The 17707-nt window shown below is 38.9% G+C and overlaps 1 protein-coding gene across 5 annotated transcripts in view; it reads right to left on the bottom strand.

Annotated features, from left to right (window-relative positions):
• The window catches only part of LOC141426705 (uncharacterized), a 173109-nt gene that overhangs the window by 19194 nt on the left and 136208 nt on the right, over positions 1-17707 (bottom strand). For all 5 annotated transcript variants that reach the window (XM_074085825.1, XM_074085827.1, XM_074085824.1 and 2 more), the window contains 6 exons: positions 16565-17254; positions 14903-16476; positions 14670-14812; positions 12564-12758; positions 11065-11188; positions 10209-10396 (listed from right to left, as the gene is read on the bottom strand). In XM_074085825.1, coding sequence (XP_073941926.1) covers positions 10209-10396; positions 11065-11188; positions 12564-12758; positions 14670-14812; positions 14903-16476; positions 16565-17254 — 2914 coding nt within the window. The remainder of the gene's footprint in view (positions 1-10208; positions 10397-11064; positions 11189-12563; positions 12759-14669; positions 14813-14902; positions 16477-16564; positions 17255-17707) is intronic.

Consider the following 17707-nt stretch of genomic DNA (forward strand, 5'->3'; position numbering starts at 1 on the left):
GTATAAAAATAATAATATACTTAGTATGAAATTTATGAACACTTGACTTGATAGGTACCTTTATACATAGAGCTTTAGAATATAACAATAGAAGACCATTTTGAAAACTGCTGACCATGTTAAATCCGTTAATATGATTAACAATAATCATACTTACAAACACACTCGAACTTCACCTCTTAAGTAAATCGCGTGTACAGTCAACATCAAAAGTAGCATGGTTACTTTTGTACTTTGTCGTTTTACAGCCACGTACTTAGCGCCATACAAGATTTACAAATGTGTTAATGTGACAGAGTAACAAAGTAACCAGCTACTTTGAATGCTGACCGTACCTACCTACTATCTCCATATTATCGATGGCAAAAATAAGAGTCATCGTGACCAAACCGCCGCTTAAACGAGCTTTTTACACCCGTTTTAATATTTTGTATGGATATTTTTGAACGTCACCTCCGCTCTGATCTTATGCTTACTTGTACCGTAAGACCAGAATAAAAAAAACCGATTCCGAACATCTCTAACAACTTTACCGACTAGTGATCCAGTCATTTAAGGAATGAGAAGGGGTCAAGCTTGGAATGAGAGTATAATTAATTGTGTTGCGCAAAATTCAAATCGGTGTCCACCCAGTTTTAAGAGTCTACGGTGCCGCAGAAGACAGACATACACAGACATCTCACATAGCGGTCAAACTTATAACACCCCTCTTTTTGCGTCGGGTGTTAAAAATAGTAGATAGGTACTACATTTCTTGTAAGTATGAGAACCCGCATAATTTTTGATTAAATTTTATTTTATTGTTCGTTGTTGTAGTGGAAAATAAATACACATTAACTATATTGCGTTAATTTCATTTCATTTGTCTATTACTGTTCTCGAGATACAGCTCTGTGACAGCCAGACAGACTGAAAGCGAAGTGACTGTAATGGGTTCTACTGTTTGTCACCCTTCGGATACGGAACTTTAAAAACTAGCTCAATAATTGGGTAGGAATAGAGCCTTCTTTCTTTTCTACACCAACATTCCCATAACACGCGTATACGTAGACGTAGTAACTAGACTGTGGACGTAGGAAATGGTGAGAGTAATATTTGTTTGTTATTATGTAGACTTATTTTTTAGTTGCAACACTGTAGTTGACCCGCACAGAGGAAGTTTTGCCCATAATTAAACATAACTCTGTTTTCCTTTACGTTAGGTATATTATTTTTAGGTTGACCACTAGATTTATGCATAAATTGCTATCTGCAACCAAAAAGAGCGTTATATGACAAAAACAAGATCGTATTGTGTTATAGCCGGGATTTACGTACAGATTGTAGTACATATCTAAACTGTTAATTTGTTTACGCGCATTATACCTAATACGTAGGTAGCGTAACGAGTGTATGAACTGAACAAAGCTTACCTGCAGCTGCCATATCACTTGGATGGTGTGAATACAGGCCCACTGCAGCGCCTCGACCATATTAGGTTACTACGAGGTTGTACTCGTACTCATGCTCGTGACACGAGTGGATACGGCGGCTAGGATTGGATTACTACATTTAAAAATGCATAACCCTGATTTACACCTTAGGTTATTTGTAGCAAAAATTGCGGGTTTTATCGAAAAAGCCTAGTTGCAACAAGGAGCAGTTTTATATTGTATGGTCTGTTTAATGACTGCCAAACTTGGCATTTACCGCAGGTTACATACTTATTTGTCATACCCAAACCGCAGCTTGGCTTGGTAACGTCGCGTACAGAACGCTAGCTAGAGCTTGTATTTAGTGGCCCGCCAGCCCCCCACGTATCGTTAGCTTATAGCTACTTAACGTTAGAACGTATGAAGGTAAAAAGCAAAATGTGCACACAAAGCTGGCAGAGATCAAGATAACGGGGCAGGGCAGGTGTTCAACATATACGCTGAAGTAGTTTATTCAGATGACTACGCAGATGCACATGTTTTAAGTCGATACGATACATGCTAATTTGTTTAAATAGTTTAATATCGTATTTCTAACTGCGTCGTTGCAGAACGATGTCAACTTCACAGCATTGATAAAACACGAAAGATACTGAGTTTTTACTTATGATTATGAAATAGCCGCCGTGACAGTTCAAAATGGCCATGAAATATAAATAAGGCCATTTTACCAATAAAAACCCTGCTCCAGACCAAAAAATCAAGCACTTAGGTATCCATGTGAATAAGTCGTCGAAGGAATAGAACGCAAAAATACAAAAACATTAAGATATTCTGCTTTATTTCAGCTGAATATCTTATTTGCTCACTTGGCACAAAACTGTTATTTAAACAACTGTACATTGTGACCATATGGTCCGCATCGCGGATGGTTGGCGGCACATTCGAGTCTATAAAAGGTTTATGATGTTTCTTTAGGACACTTGTTTTAAACATCCATATTGAAACTTATTTTTAATATCGCCGTAGGTATGTACGAGAATATAGACATATTTCTCGTCGTTACCTTTCATAGCTTAAATTAAATATTGTATTGTATCATTTTAAAAGTTGGGTAGGTACCTACCACGTCCTGTATTTTGTGTACTGGGGCCAACTGCATAGGTAATGCTGATACTCGTGATATTTTTTATTACTTAGTCTTATCATATCATCGTACCTAAAATATCTCCTTCCACTATTAAAATGAGTCGCAGTGGGTCCACATTTTGTATCATTTTAGCATATTTATACTTGTTGCTTAGCACTGACGTGTACGTACCATGATCGTTATTGTTTGGACGCTTTTTCTTAAATTATATACCTACAGCGAGTTGCACGATCGCATTATCATGTCCAAACTACCGATCGTTATACTCATCGGTGCTATGGCGACGGAAATACGATAGGTTCGCTAAAATTACACAATGTGGATCCACCCTGGCAATTTTTTTTAAAGGTGTGCCTTATTGCGAGGTAAGTACACAAAAGAGGTCATTTTAGTACAGTCAGCAGCAGAGGTGGATGAGCGGTTACGGTTCTCGAAATTATCTATTTACACACACAGACTGTACTGCCAAGGTGATAAGAGAGTGTTTAGATCATTTTGAACACAACTGCTCATCTACTTCTGCTGCTGACTGTGCGTATCGATCAAAAGAAAATACCAATCAAGGATTTATTGATTAATATAACTAAACTAATGATTTATCCGGTGCATTATTATTAATACATCTAATTACTGATAGATAAATGTATGTGTTTTGAGGATCTTTAAAAAAAAGGTGTTTTAAAAGTACACTGTCGTCCAAGCCGGACGTAGGCAGACATAGATACCGTCGGCGACGGATGTATCACCATTTGCATGCATGTCGCGGCCCGTTCACAATGAACTGACGCGAATGACAATGCCACAAGGAAACCAAATAAAAAAAATCAAAAAGGCTCCAAACACGTTTCGAACAAAGATGTAGGTACAGGTCCCGGCGAAAATCATCGCTATTTGATAGCCTCTAACCTGAGATCATTCATTTGGAAGCAATTCGTTCGAATGACTGTCCGAACCAAAAGCACAGAATAAGTAATACTTAGTACAAGTCCAAAAGGCTCGCGGAACCGAAAGGGTAGGTGCTTAACGTTCTACAAAATAGAAATCTTTTAAATACTAGAGATAAAAAGGGCCAAATGTGTGTTCTCTACAGACGATTCTGCAATGTAAGTATATTATTTCCTTTTTCCTTGCACCTAGAGCGCCTCCCCGCTCCTTTAATCGACAACAAAATGTTGCCGGTCAAGATAACGATGATTAAGATGTAAAGTTCGTTGATTGTACACGTTATCAATACTGATACCATGATAGCAGATACAAGATTACGTTATCAGCGCGGTATCGATATAAACTACAGCGATGAAATGAAGCGAACGCGCCTGCATTATGTATGACTTTCTAATAATGCCAATGATTAAGTGTAATGTTGCAAATCGCAAGTTTATCGCAGGTCGTAAATGCAAACAAGTGGAAAATTCAAAATAGCTCGTGGAGAGTTACAACGTTCAAAATACCTTCGAAAGAAACTTTCTAAATATAGTTCAGCGTAACTGGCAACGTTCCGAAGAATTTTCGCTGCAGCTGTAAATATGGAAGGTGGACGACCAAAAATATGTGTTTTTTATCGCCTTTTCTTCTCCATTGTTCTTTCAAATTCTCGAAAGAAAAAGGGTTCCTCTTGCTTCGAGCATTTATAAAGTTTTTGCAACATAAATAGTGGAAGTAGGCTTTGTCGGAGCCGTGTAAGAGATCTTCGCAACGAAACTCAAGAACGTGAACGTTTATATTATTTTCTCTTGACTGACACGTAGGATAAATACTAAACGGCCGGTCTTATGTAGGGCGCAGCGCTGACGGGCGCCGCTCTTGGCCTGCTGGCCTGACCGGTTGCCATCGTTGGCTGCGACCGGTTCTACCAGACCATTCATTACACAGCATAGTTCAGACAGATACTTTCTAACGTTTCAATATTTGCGTTCGATTGGAGCTCCGGGTGATCGAGATTCCCATCAAAGTATACGATGTTATAAATTTCTCCCAAATAACGCATTATTTCTCTGGAATTTTAAAGCAATTCGATTCTTTGAATTTGGGATTCGCGAAAAACTTGAGAAAATATGATATTGGGTTGGGTGTGTACATTTTGTATATTAAGCAAAATAAAATCACAAGTTCGAACTTCAAGCCAAAAACGAGCGATCTATTATCTATGCCAGTGTTGCCATTCAGGGAAAAAGAAATCTATTCATTATCCTGCATTGCATGCAGTCTGTAAAGCTCTACCCATTCATTGCCGCGCGCCAGATGACGCTGGGCTTAGTCATGAAATTTGGTATGTAGATACTCGTAGCTGGATGTCTAAAAATAATACTAGGCTACTTTTATTCCAATATTCTATAGTTGTTCTTAATACAACATCTCAATATAAATTTTGGGATTTCCCACAGGAATTTTGTAAAATCCCGGAATTTCAATTGTAACTACCAGATCGAATAGTGTACGCGTGCGAAGCCGCGGGTAAACTCTAGTTATTTAAAATAGGAAAAGATAGCGCTAGTATGGCGTAGGTGGCGAATCACTAACCAACTTAGAAAAGATAGTACTAGTATAACGTAGGTAGGTGAAAAACCAATGACTAACTTAGAAAACTTGAAAACCCTCGACATTTTTATTTCAAGGTTCAATACTAGTATATCAAAAACGGGCAAATCGGTTTTTTTATCAAACATACCTAAGAAACACCGCAAGGAAACTCGCTTTCGCTTCAAAACGCATCGAAATTGGTCCATCCGTTTGAGAACTACGATGCCACGGACAAACATTGGCGTCAAACTCATAGAACCCCTCTTTTTGCGTCAGAGGTTAAAAATACAACCTGGGGTTGTTAATTAATTAATTACCCAGGTTAGGTTACATTATAATATAATAAAAATGTATTTTTTTATCAACTCACAAAGGACCACATTATATACATTTTCACAAAAGTTTGTTTACCCAAGTTTCAAACATGAAGAATCCTTTGCGAGAGACTGGAGTCTGAACTAGGTGATTGTCGAAAAGTCCGTTGTTTTGTGAAAATAATCACAATTTACATCTACCTATCATTTTATCGTCGTTGAACTTTAGAGAATCTACAGATTTGTGTGGGTATCAATTATAAAAATAAAGTATCAGATTTCACATGAAAGCTGCATATAGCTTTGAGATCATTGAGTGACTGACTAAATGACATCTTTAGTTAGGTGTTTATATTAACTAATTTAATCACAAACTCGGTTAAGATAGCGTGGGACCTATCACCCTCGCATGAGTCACTGCAAGGAGTCGAACGGGCGACAGTGAATCACTGCACCGCGCCATGTCTGCTATGCACATAATTGATGCAGGTAACTGAATCGCCATTGTGCGCTATTCACTATTGTGCAGCTGAACTTTTTAGGTCCTCGCGGGCGATTGTTAACGCCTTATTGTTAGTGTTTGGACGGGTCGGTTTATTTAGATTGGAATAATAACAGGAATCTAACTTTGCTCTAAGAACAATCTGAAAGTTTGTTTAATCTAAGTTAGAAGGTGGGTGGTAATATAATTGATATGTGATATGATTATAGGTCGTGTCGAATTCTAGACTTTTTAAAGTATCTACGTCAGACATGGCCGAATTGGAATATGATTTACCTATGATTATGATTTGCCTTTGAGATCAAAGAAAGGTACCAAACAGAGATAGTACCTAAAATAAACATTATTCAAAAGTAATATACATTGGAAACATATTATTCATCATAAAAAACGCATTGGGAATCGTAGGTAGATATTTGATAACGTATTAACCTACCTTGATGACTTCATTGATTGTGACTAAACAACGCGGCGTTATCTCACTTTGATACTGATAGCGCCATCTGTTGTTGGGAGCGAGGACTAAAAAAAGTTAGATTAGAGCAAGAAAAAGGGTTTATTTTATTTGCATGCATTTCAAACTTTTCTGAATCCGCACTGCTATTCTAAAATTGAAGTTGCAGCTTGGTTGCTGTGAATTAAGTATTGACGTAGACTTAATTTGATTCTTAGTCTAAGAAATACACATAAGTAGGTATATAATTAATATTTTTATTAATAAATATTTAAAGTTTTTGTTTTGTCTCATATAATTCGACGATTCCTACAAAGTAGTTACGAGTATTTCTAATTAAGTAAAAGCAAAAATTTAATCTAAGTACATAAAATTTTAATCCATCTGTGAATCAAATTTCTCTATTCACTACAGACTGTCAGGCAATGTAATGTCACGCGAATATGTATGCTGGTGCACTAGGTATACTCGCGCCTATTACGAGTAATACAACTACCGAAGTAGAAAGATCGTTCAGTTCGTTAAAATGTATGTTTACAGAAAGACGTCGTAGCTTAACTGTTCCAAATATAAAAAATATATAAATAGTTTCTGAAAATCGCGTTAACTACTAAATTTACTGCAGGTAATTTTTAATGTTATTTTTATTAATATGTCATGAGGCTTGGTAGTAAAGCTAAAGTTTTTAGTTCTTATCTGTGTAGTCATCTCCTATTTTCTGTGGCAATTAATGAGTTAAAATAAAATTGTATCATAGTTTGTATAAAATTCGCAGAGAAGTAGTTATTCAATATAGGCATTTTATCTCTACTCTTTCTCAAAACAATACCAGATTGAATGTGACACGGACAGTAAGCATCTATTGACATTGACAACTAGCTCATTTTTTTAAAATATTATTTTACCTGGCCGTTTCAGCTGTCATGTGTAGTTTACGAGACGTCGTATCTGATATTTTCAAAAAATGTAACTATGCCATTTTATGCCAAGATATTCAAATTAGTATCTTGAAATTATCTATATTTTAAGAAAATAAGATAAATAAGAGTAGTAACAAAAAGTGAACAATGCCAATTCAGTAGAACACACTTTGGTATGTGACTATGTGGCATGTGACGGATCGAATAAACTTTGTAGATGGGGGCGACAATGAATTACCATGGGCGCTATTGAAATTACTCATTCAAGGATTTACATATTTATAGAAAAAGAAACCCGCCTGTGGTTTAAAACATTCATCTGTTTTTTGGCGGCGAATCAAATTCCATGATCTGGATAGTATTACCCAGTCTACAAACAAGATTGATTTTACGATCTGTGCCAACTAGTAGGTAATCCACTAAATTTCATCATCATTATCATCATCTCATCCGTAGGACGTCCACTGTTGGACATAGGCTTCCCCTATAAACCTCCAGTCGCTTCGGTTGGCAGCGGCTTGCATCCACCGCCGTTCTTTAGTAATTTACCTAAATCCAATGCCACTTCACAAAATTTCGGGTGGGATTAAAATTTCCGTGTTCGTCGGTGGAAATTTATTTAACTGTCTAGAATTTGTCTAGAAATTAAATCTTCATTATTCTAAGCTAGTTCAGGTGCATCATTTATTTATTCATGAGGTGGCCATAGACCACGGCACCGTTACCATTTAATTGCAGCATTAGGTAATTAAAATGTTTTTATGACTAAGTTCAACCCGGTGTGAGTTTTTTGGCACACATTAGCAGATACTTAAATTGGTTGAATTTCACAATTCGTCTAGTTTTAGAACTTAGGTACATACCTAGGTACCTATTCGTATCATTATTATCCTCTAAATATTCTGATTAAGTAAATAACTGCAGGTGCGCTGTAATTTCGGAAATAATTAAAACAATTAGTTGGGTGCTTAAATTTTTCTTTGCAGCCTAAAAATAATAAATGCTCTGACAATTTTTTTATCATTTTTAAAAAATATACCTACCTCGTTGAGTTTCTTACCGGATTCTTCTCAACAGAGGTTTTTCCGAACCGGTGGTAGATTTTTTTTGACATTCATAAGTGCTTGTTATAGCCTAAATTGAATAAAGATATTTTGACTTTGACTTTGATTACGACGCCTAAGACAGGCCTGTCGAGTCGACCCATGTGGTCTGCCGACGTTTAGTCACCGCTTAACGTGAACGGAATGGGGTATCTTAACATAGAATAAACGGACCACGTGCGAGTTGGACTCGCGCGTTGAGTCAATCGTAGGTACAAATTAGGGGAAGATACTTTAGTATAGTATCGGACACATTTTAGTTTTAACAAAAAGGTAAGTCTTGAAACTGGAGACATTAAAATATTGTTAAATAATAATTGTGCACATTGAAGTACATTCGTTATACCGTTTTGGTAAAAAGTTTAATAACTGTGTCGATAACCGATTTATATCTTGTTATACTACTATTTTTAGCTTATAAAAAATTCGTATACCTACTATCGGACATCGTGCGATAGTATCGGACAGTATATTTAAAAGGCAAAAAAAATAAGCGTGAGAATAGGTGAATATAATACTTTCAATAAATGCCTTCGAAATATGTTCGTCAGGGGAGTTATTAATAATTAGGAAGAAAGTAAAATATAAAATGTAGGAACTCATTCGTTAAGTCCAGACGCATACATTTTTGGACCCTTTTGACCAGATTGGCATTGAATATATCTTCTAACATTTTAATTCTAACAAAATCTTATTTTAACATTTTGCATTTTGAGGATGGTAGGAGATTGAAATCAACAAAAAATAATTTATTTATTTCTAATAGACGATGTATCAAATTTTTTAAGCCGGGCTAGAATGACAATATGACAATTTTGACAGTCTCAAAAATGATATCAGATTAAAGTTTCGTAAAAAATGCGTGGACAACTTTTGCTGGCCAGAGTCTACACTCGTACACGATATAGGTACTCGTAGTATACAATGTGTTACAAAAGACCTTGATAGCGCCCACAAATACTTTAAGAAGTTAGATAATGTAAGTATGTGAATGGTTAAGGGGGGTCATTAACATTCTTCAGTACGCAGGTTATCTTTACCTATGATAAAAGTACTTTTTTAAAACTGCTCTTCTGTTACGCAATTGAACTGAATTTTATAACAAATAGTAAGTAAGTAACATGCGTGCATTATCTATTCTATTTTCTATTACTTTTATAAAATTGTTTGTCCTGACTGATTCATCATCGCCCAGCCGAAACTACTGGAGCCAGAAGCCTGAAATTTGGCAGACATATTTCTTGAAGGTCATAGAGATCCACTACGAAAGGAATTTTTCGAAATTCAACCTCTAAAGGGGTCAAATAAGGGTTCATAGTTTGTATGTAAGTCCGTCATTTTTGAAGCTAGAACGTTGAAACTTTTTTTAAAGGGTCTTAATTAGAAATAAAACAAACAGTAGGTAATTCAGCGATTTTAGAAATTGTACCCTTAAAAGGGTTACAACCAAAATTGCCGAATTCATGTCTATTTGTAGGTTTTAAATATGAAGGATTTAACCAAAAATTTGGTCACTTACTTATAATTCGTTTTAAATAAAAAAAATATAAAACTTCTGCGGCGATTATGCATTTGGTTGGCTGGCCCAAGGCCAAGGAGGACAATATACTCGTAGTTGGGCAGACACATAATTATGATCGATAACGATAGTAGGTAAATTTACTAATAATTAAAGTCAAGACTCTCTTGTGAAAGCCATATAAAAACACTTGTAAATACATAAATTCGTAAATACGAAGAGAACAGTAAATAACTAATCATAGCTCTAGCAATGAAATGGTTTCTGACGACACCCTTACCCACTGCGTACCTACTTAGTTAAAAGAAACTTACCTTTTCGTATTAATAAGCTGGTAACCCTACGGAGAGCCTCTCTGGGGGACTTCTGGAAGAACTTGGGCGTCAGATTGGGGGGCAAGGTGAGAGGCTTGCGGGCGCCCGTGCCATCCCACGGGACGGGGTGCTCCGCTGACGCCTTCGACGAGGCAGTTAGTCTGTCCAAGTGCTCGATTGAAGCCGGCCTGCCGTCAAGCAGACTTGGGTTAGGTTATGGCAGTGGTTGTGAAAGCCTTATTAATAGCAAACTATACTCTTGTGGATTATTCGTAATAGTTACTTTGGTTCCTTTCTTTTTACACTTACTTACTAAAAATTCTCCTTTTTGTACTAATAAAGGTACTACTACGAATAATCCAGTCTTGTCAGGTATTTTTTAGTGGGTAAACATATTTGCAAGTTTCCTGCGTTGTTAAAACTGATTCCTAAACGAGATCCCCAGTTTATCCTCGTCAGGCATGTCAGCACTGGTCTGTGCAACTAATATCAAACAGACATAATATCAGACAGACAGATTGCTTTTGCATTTTTTTTATATTAGTAAGGGTAAGGATAGTAAAGATTACTAAGTATTATATTTAAAACGTTGGGCGTAGGCGCTAGGGTGAAAAAAAATTGCGACCGGTCAAACGTCTTGAAGAAAATATTACAGCCTACTTTGATTTGAGATAATAGGGAAATAATTGCATTGAAAACAATCGTGAGCCAAGAAACTAAAAGCAGTGGATATCAGGAATTGTGTTATCGGCTGTATTCGATAAGTAGGTATATATAGTTAATCTTACTTGGAAGTTAATTTTTGTGTGAATCTCCATCACAAAATGGGACTAATGCATAGAGTTGGCAAGCTTACCGGTGTCTTTGGCGAGGGTACCATCCCCGCGGAGGCCCGCCGAGCCGGAGCAGGTCCGCGCCGGTGCTGACCGCAGGGCCCATGATCGAGCCGCGCCCGTAGCCTCCCAGCGTGGCGCTGCTCCCTGCTCGACAAATTAACGAGCGAATGAGGGTTAGAGAGCTTTGTCTCAAATGTCTGTACATTTTGAGCAGATTGTCGGTGATCTTAAGCCCAGTTTAGAGCTGCAAGAAAATCGTGCAATGAGGGCTATCGCGAATGAATTCGCCACTAGAGGCGCTAGTGTAGCGTGCGGTTTCCGAAATGTCAAATCACATAGTTTTTGAGTGAGCTACGCGGGTTTATTTTTAATTAGAAAAATTTTGTGAATATTTTGTAATATCTGAAATTAATTATGGCAAATATGCGTTCCGGGGCAATGAATGTCTGTGTTTTGAGACAGTTTTGTCTTTCGGAAACCTTTGTCCTCCCTTTTTTCCAAACAAAACGGGGACTATGCAACACTGTGGCATGCTCAATATTTTTATGGTACGGTTTTAAGTTGTATTAAATATGATTTTAATCTAAACTTTGTTTTCACGCCCGTAATAACAGACTTTGAAAGCCATACTTAAAAACCTCACGCAACAGTGCGCCATCTAGTGAGACAAAAAACGATAGCCCTCATTGCATTATGTCGCGGTGCTTGCTTGATCACTTCAAAGTCTACTTTTCGGCCGCTCATCTCATTGTAATGCAACTTGCACGATTTTTGATGCTCCAACTTTAAAAGTGCGACGTGATTGATTCAAATTGCTTGACATAAGATATCTTCTTTGTTCTGCAACGGTTCATTAACGATTAACTATGCTCTGGAACTAGGTATGCAATGGGTCCTAAATTAATGACATAATTATAAGTCAATAATCTCATGACTGTAGACATAATCTCATGGGTGGAATACCATTGGTTTCCGAAAGCTGAAACCAGGTTATTGGAGTAGATACTTACGTGGTTTTTATGCAGCAACATTCACTTTTTTACTCAATAATAGTTTTAATTTTAACAGTGTTTTTTAACAGTCAATTTAGTAGGTAGTAGTAACTTTTTTTCTTTATATTTTATTTACTTTTAATTTATTTAGTAGGGTAGTTTTAAATATGCTTAACAAAGACGGCTCGTTAGAAATTGGCATTCGATAACTTCATCCTAGATCTTTGTCAAATACACAAATTGATCGGACATTTGATAAGTGGTATACCTTGTTGGTATACAACGGCATCCGTCTAGTCAGTTAAGGCATTGGTATGGCTTGCGGCCCGGAAACGCCATGTATCATTTTTAGGTCTACTCGTTCACTTGCGGAAAAATGGTTTGGTCGTTGCATTATTTTAGTTCCAATTAACATAACTTCAATACATACGGCGAGTGTACGGGGGAGGCCTATATCAGACAGAACAGAACATATCCTATGGTTGATATGATGATGATAATAAGGTTTAATGTACTAAAGTAGGTACCTATGGACTGTATGGAATTCATAGTATTGTTCCTAGGCGGTCCAATGGAGTTCCTGGGCGGGGTGCGGGGCACGTCGCAGCCGCGGGCGAACACCGGCGTCTCCGGCAGACTGGCCGAGGTCTGGAGCGGCCCGCGGACCGCGTCCCGGTTCTGCCGCTGCAGTGTCCGGCGCCGGGCGCCGCTGGCTCCCATGTCTGATAAAGTCATCACATTAATAATATTACATATAGTCTCGTTTTTTGAAGCGCCTGTATGCCGAAACGACCGCAGGTATACGCGCAGAAAAAAACGCTAGTCTGAAACCGCTTTTTCTTGCTGCTGATTTTTTTGTTTCAAGCGACGATGCAGGAATGAGCGCGTACATGGGCGTTCGGCTATTAATCTAGAGCCCATGTAGGTAAGCGCGTATGCCAAAAACGTAGGTCTCATACGTAAATTTCATAGGTGACAACCTCTTTGGTGACAACAGTCATACTATTCATCGCTGGTCCGTCAAATGATGAACTGACAATAAGTTTTTATACAATTTTGAGATCATGTCTCCTTAATCATATGGGTGATGTGTCTGGTTTGGGTAATGTGCATACAATTTTGTTTTCGTATGAGGGGCTTGCGGCTTAGTAAGTATAAATAGAATGCGTAATGGCATCAGAATTACACTGCACAATATTTTTTTAATTAAGGAGAAACTATCGATTATTAGCAACTGTTTCGTTTACAATGTCGTTAAAGGGTTAACAAACCTTGTGTAGGTATAAAAATGGTGATAGATAAGCCAGTGATTGCTTAGCATACGTGGCGTCGTGCACGTGTATAGAATTGTAGACTTGCATGCCAGTTTTACAATGAACGCAATTACATACAATACAAATGCGATATGGAGGGCTTATGAAAATAAACTCTCTTGACCTTTCTTTGTCCGTAAGAGGGTACAATGGACTTTGTCTTCCATAAAACAATAACTTTTGATTCTTGGTTAGTGAGTGTCTTCGGAAAGTCTAAATAAATACGATTACAAAAAATTGGTATCGCTCACCGTTAATGTATGTAGCCTAAGTAATAGTTCGACTATGGTCTCAAAGAGAGGGCGTGGGATCAAGCCCGCGCTGACACCTCTTGAGATTTTCAGAATAAGTGCAAAATTACATTGAAAACATAGCGAGGAAACCTGCACACACTTGAGAATAAATTCATTATTATATCTGAAGTTCCTAATAGGCACAGGGCCCGCGTGGTAACAACAGCCCAAGCCTTCTCATAATTCTCATTCTGAAAGGCAGCTTGTGCCCTGTAGTATGAGAAACCTGCACACACTTGCTAAGAAGTTCTATAGTATAAGTAATTTCGTGATCTGGCAGATTTTACGATCGGCCGCCGATATATATACAAGTTGTCAATGAAATAACTGAAAACCAGAAAGTAGTTTGCTCAGAATCGAGAGTAGAATCGATTACACTATGTTTAAAATTAGGTTGTGATTGTGTTTTTAAATCCCTTTTTTATTTGCTCAGTCTAAAAGTAACGACTGCAACAGGCGCCGATGAAATATTTTAGCGAGGTTGCATACTATTTCGATCATTTAAAACTGGCCGGTTTGCTGTCACTGTGATTTTCTTCTGAAAATGTCAAAGTGCAACTGACAAATACAAATCATGAGTGGAGAGTGTAGAGCAGTAGAAGTTAGAAATGAAGTAGAATTACTGACTTAGCAAAACACACGAATATCTTTTAAAATAATGAAGGTATTCAAAAATAAATGCAATCAACTAAGTTAAATTTAAAAATATTTTTGAGGTGTCTGAGGTTTTCAGTTATTTAATTAACACCTTGTATAAATGAAAAAAGTCACAAAATGGGCCAAATATGCGAATCGAACCCGTACGAGAAGGGTGTTGTATCACCGTAAAAACATGTTTCTTGCATAGAAACCCCTCTTTTGTTTTTTTAATTGTTGCGGATAATATTCCAGACCAGTCACACTAAAGCCAGACAGATAGCCAGATAGAGGTACCTAAAGGCAGGCAGGGCAAGCTAAGTGATAGGATGTCGTTGGTTAGGTACTTTCGATATAAAACTCTAAAAACAAGAGAGAACAGAGATTATACCTGTAGGCAATGTTCTTCTATCCGTAGAGCCACTTTTGAAATTGCTACTTCTTCTATTCTTATTGTAGCCAGCTTCCATTGAACGTGTTTTCAGACTATTTGTCGTTTCGCGGTGCGGCGGCACTGCTGGGGGTTCTGACGGCCTAGAACACATTCCATTACTGTTAAGTAAGACAACTTTACGGATGAATAATTCATGTAGGTTGAAAATTAAATATTCGACATTAAATTACCTTCTTCTCGACTCCATGGTAGGTGTGGGTAATGTGTCTGCTTTCTTTACATGCCGCTTTTCCGAAGGTTGAACTATTTCAGTATATTCATCTTCGACTTCTTGTACGGGGGAAGGCGGCAAGGGAGGGAACTTTTGCGATTCCGGAGTCTGCGGCAGCGGGCCTAGCTCGTGAACCGCACCCGGTGACGGCGGAGGAGGGTAATGTCGATACGAGTGCTCTACTATTTGCACGTTCAACGGGAAATCTCCACCACTCGACACGGCCGAATCTGACGATGACGGCTGACGTATCAAGCTAACCGGCACATCCTTGGCACTAGTGGACTTATGCATACTATTCGACCTCCTACCTGACGATCGGTCACGGCGATCTATCGATCGCTGATTTTGTATTTCGTTATGACTCGATGATTTTTGAATGTCGTGCCTTTTCTGTCTCTCTTTAGAACTATAACGGAAATTGTTTTCTAATATATCTTTAGATACTTCATCACAGTATTCATCCTTATGGATATTCCAGTCTTTAGGTATATATGGTGTAAAATGGTTTTGGTCCCGACCTTGACTTAGTATAGCACTAATGTTGTTTTCGATTTTTCTGAGGGGCGAAGTGTCCCCGCTGGAGCCGGGCTCGCCGCTCTCCGGGTCCTCCTCCTCCTCGACAGTGGTGATGAGCGCCTGCCGGCTCGCGCTCGTGCTCGTGCTCTCACCCTCGCCCAAGCTCGGCAGCGACACCACTCGCACCATGTTAGGGGGAACTGTCGATAGTTCGTTGACAGTTTCATTGCACTCTGTTTGGGGCGTTTCTTCAACTTTGCCTTCTTTTATTAGTGACTGCAAATTATCAAAAGTAGAAGAATATTTTTTGAAATCGGTAAATCTGTTTTGCGGTGATAACTTGTTTTGGACAATGTTACTTTTAGAAGAATGTGAATTTCTTTCAGTGGGTATTTTTCTACTTTTAGGGCTGTGACCGTAATACTCTGAATTATTGTATCTGTCTTGGCCATTATTGAGGTCCAAACTTAGTCTAGATTTTGGTGATGTCATTTCTTTGCTCAGCCTAGAATTCGGGTAGCAGAGATCTATACTGTATCTTGAATTTGGTGTGTTTAGTTCCCGACTTAATCTTGAATTCAGATCGACGCTGTATCTAGACTGCGGCAAGCTCAAGTCTGAGCTTGGTCTGGAGTTGTAGGAGCCAACCGATCCCGAGCCACTGATGGATAAACTAGAACCGTCCATCGATTTGTCGGTATCCAGACTTCGGTTAAGGCTTTGGTTTTGGAGTAAGTTTGGATTTGCCGGTTTACTGTTGGAGTTCTTGTTAAAACTCGGTAGTTGCTTTCTATTTTTGCCTTTTCGTATTACGTATGTTCCACATGCAAGGTCTTGAACACGTCGGGGGTCGATTTCGGCGTCGGAAGTTGGGGAGGCGAGCGATTCGCACTGTGCGGGTGGTGGCGGCGGCGGCCAGTACTCCTCGCCCCAGTCGTCGTCGACTCTTTGTGGTATCGAACTTGTGCTGGAGTGTGACTGGTCACCAGATTTTCTTCTTCGTCGGCCTATTACCTGTAATAATGAATATTGCCTTAAATCATAAATCAAGCTCTATGAGTATCATCACGTGGAAATTGCTTATATCATTTAAATTACGTACCTTTGTGCTCCCTGGAGTGAGTAGAGGGTCATCACCATCGAGTGACACTTCCCAAGCTATGGAATTGCGTTTCGAAGGCGTGGTTGCTGCGGGCGGCGGTGGCGGGAACGACTCTTCAAGTGAATCATCCGAAAAGTGCTCCTCGTCGTTGCTCCTGTTAGAACCTCTTATCTTACAAATCTCCATTATCTCCTCCGTAGATCCTCTACATACTTCTCTATGTCTCTCCATAGAACCAGCGAGAGTCCGCGGAGGCACTTTTGCCCTTGGCGATAATATTTCCATGTCCGACCTGTTGTCTCTAGCGCCATTTCTTTCGGATCCTTTGGTGTTTGAGGGAGATATTTTGGGTATGTTGTATGTTGGTGAGTGAGCTGGTCGGTTGAACTGTATATTGGGTCCCGGGTATATGGTGACGGGATGTTCATTGTAGGGCTTGTCGCTGAATTCGCTGGAGAATCCCATGAAAGGGAAGACTGGGGGATTCTCGACACTAGGGGATTTCTTGTTGGGCGGGGTGGGGGAGTGAGGATTGCGTGGGGGTAGCCAGGCGGCAGCGTCACCAGGTGGGCGTGCGCCGTGCTGCAGAGACGCGAACCGGTACGGCGGGACTGGAGGCTGCTGCAGCTGGAACCCGTTGCTTTCGTTGTCTTTCTCCCACCCGTATGGCCGCTGGTGTCTTGTTTTCGGCTGAAAAAGTTATAATTATGATATACTAGCTATTGCCCGTGACTCCGCGGGTATACTACGCATTTTTCCGGGAAAAAAGAAGCCATATCGAAAATACAAATCGAGACACGGATGCAAAGAAAAACCAGAAAAAAAGCCCGGCACTGGGAATCGAACCCAGGTCCTCAGCAATCCGTGCTGCGTGCTATAACCCCTACACCACTGCTGGACCAAAAAACTGCTGGATAAAAAGAAGCCTAAATATATCCTTCCTCGGGACTCCAACTATCTCTATACCGAATTTCGTCTAAGTTGGTTCAGTGAGTGAACCGTGAAAAGATAACAGACAGAGTTACTTTCACATTTATAATTTTAGTAAGGATTAGGTATGCCATCATGTTATCGAGTCATCTAATAGGCTGTTGGATCAACTATTTAAAATCGTATTAATGAGACCTTCCTAGCCAGTTTTAG

Source organism: Choristoneura fumiferana, chromosome 3, assembly GCF_025370935.1.
Source record: "Choristoneura fumiferana chromosome 3, NRCan_CFum_1, whole genome shotgun sequence".
In the NCBI taxonomy this organism is placed as follows: domain Eukaryota; kingdom Metazoa; phylum Arthropoda; class Insecta; order Lepidoptera; family Tortricidae; genus Choristoneura; species Choristoneura fumiferana.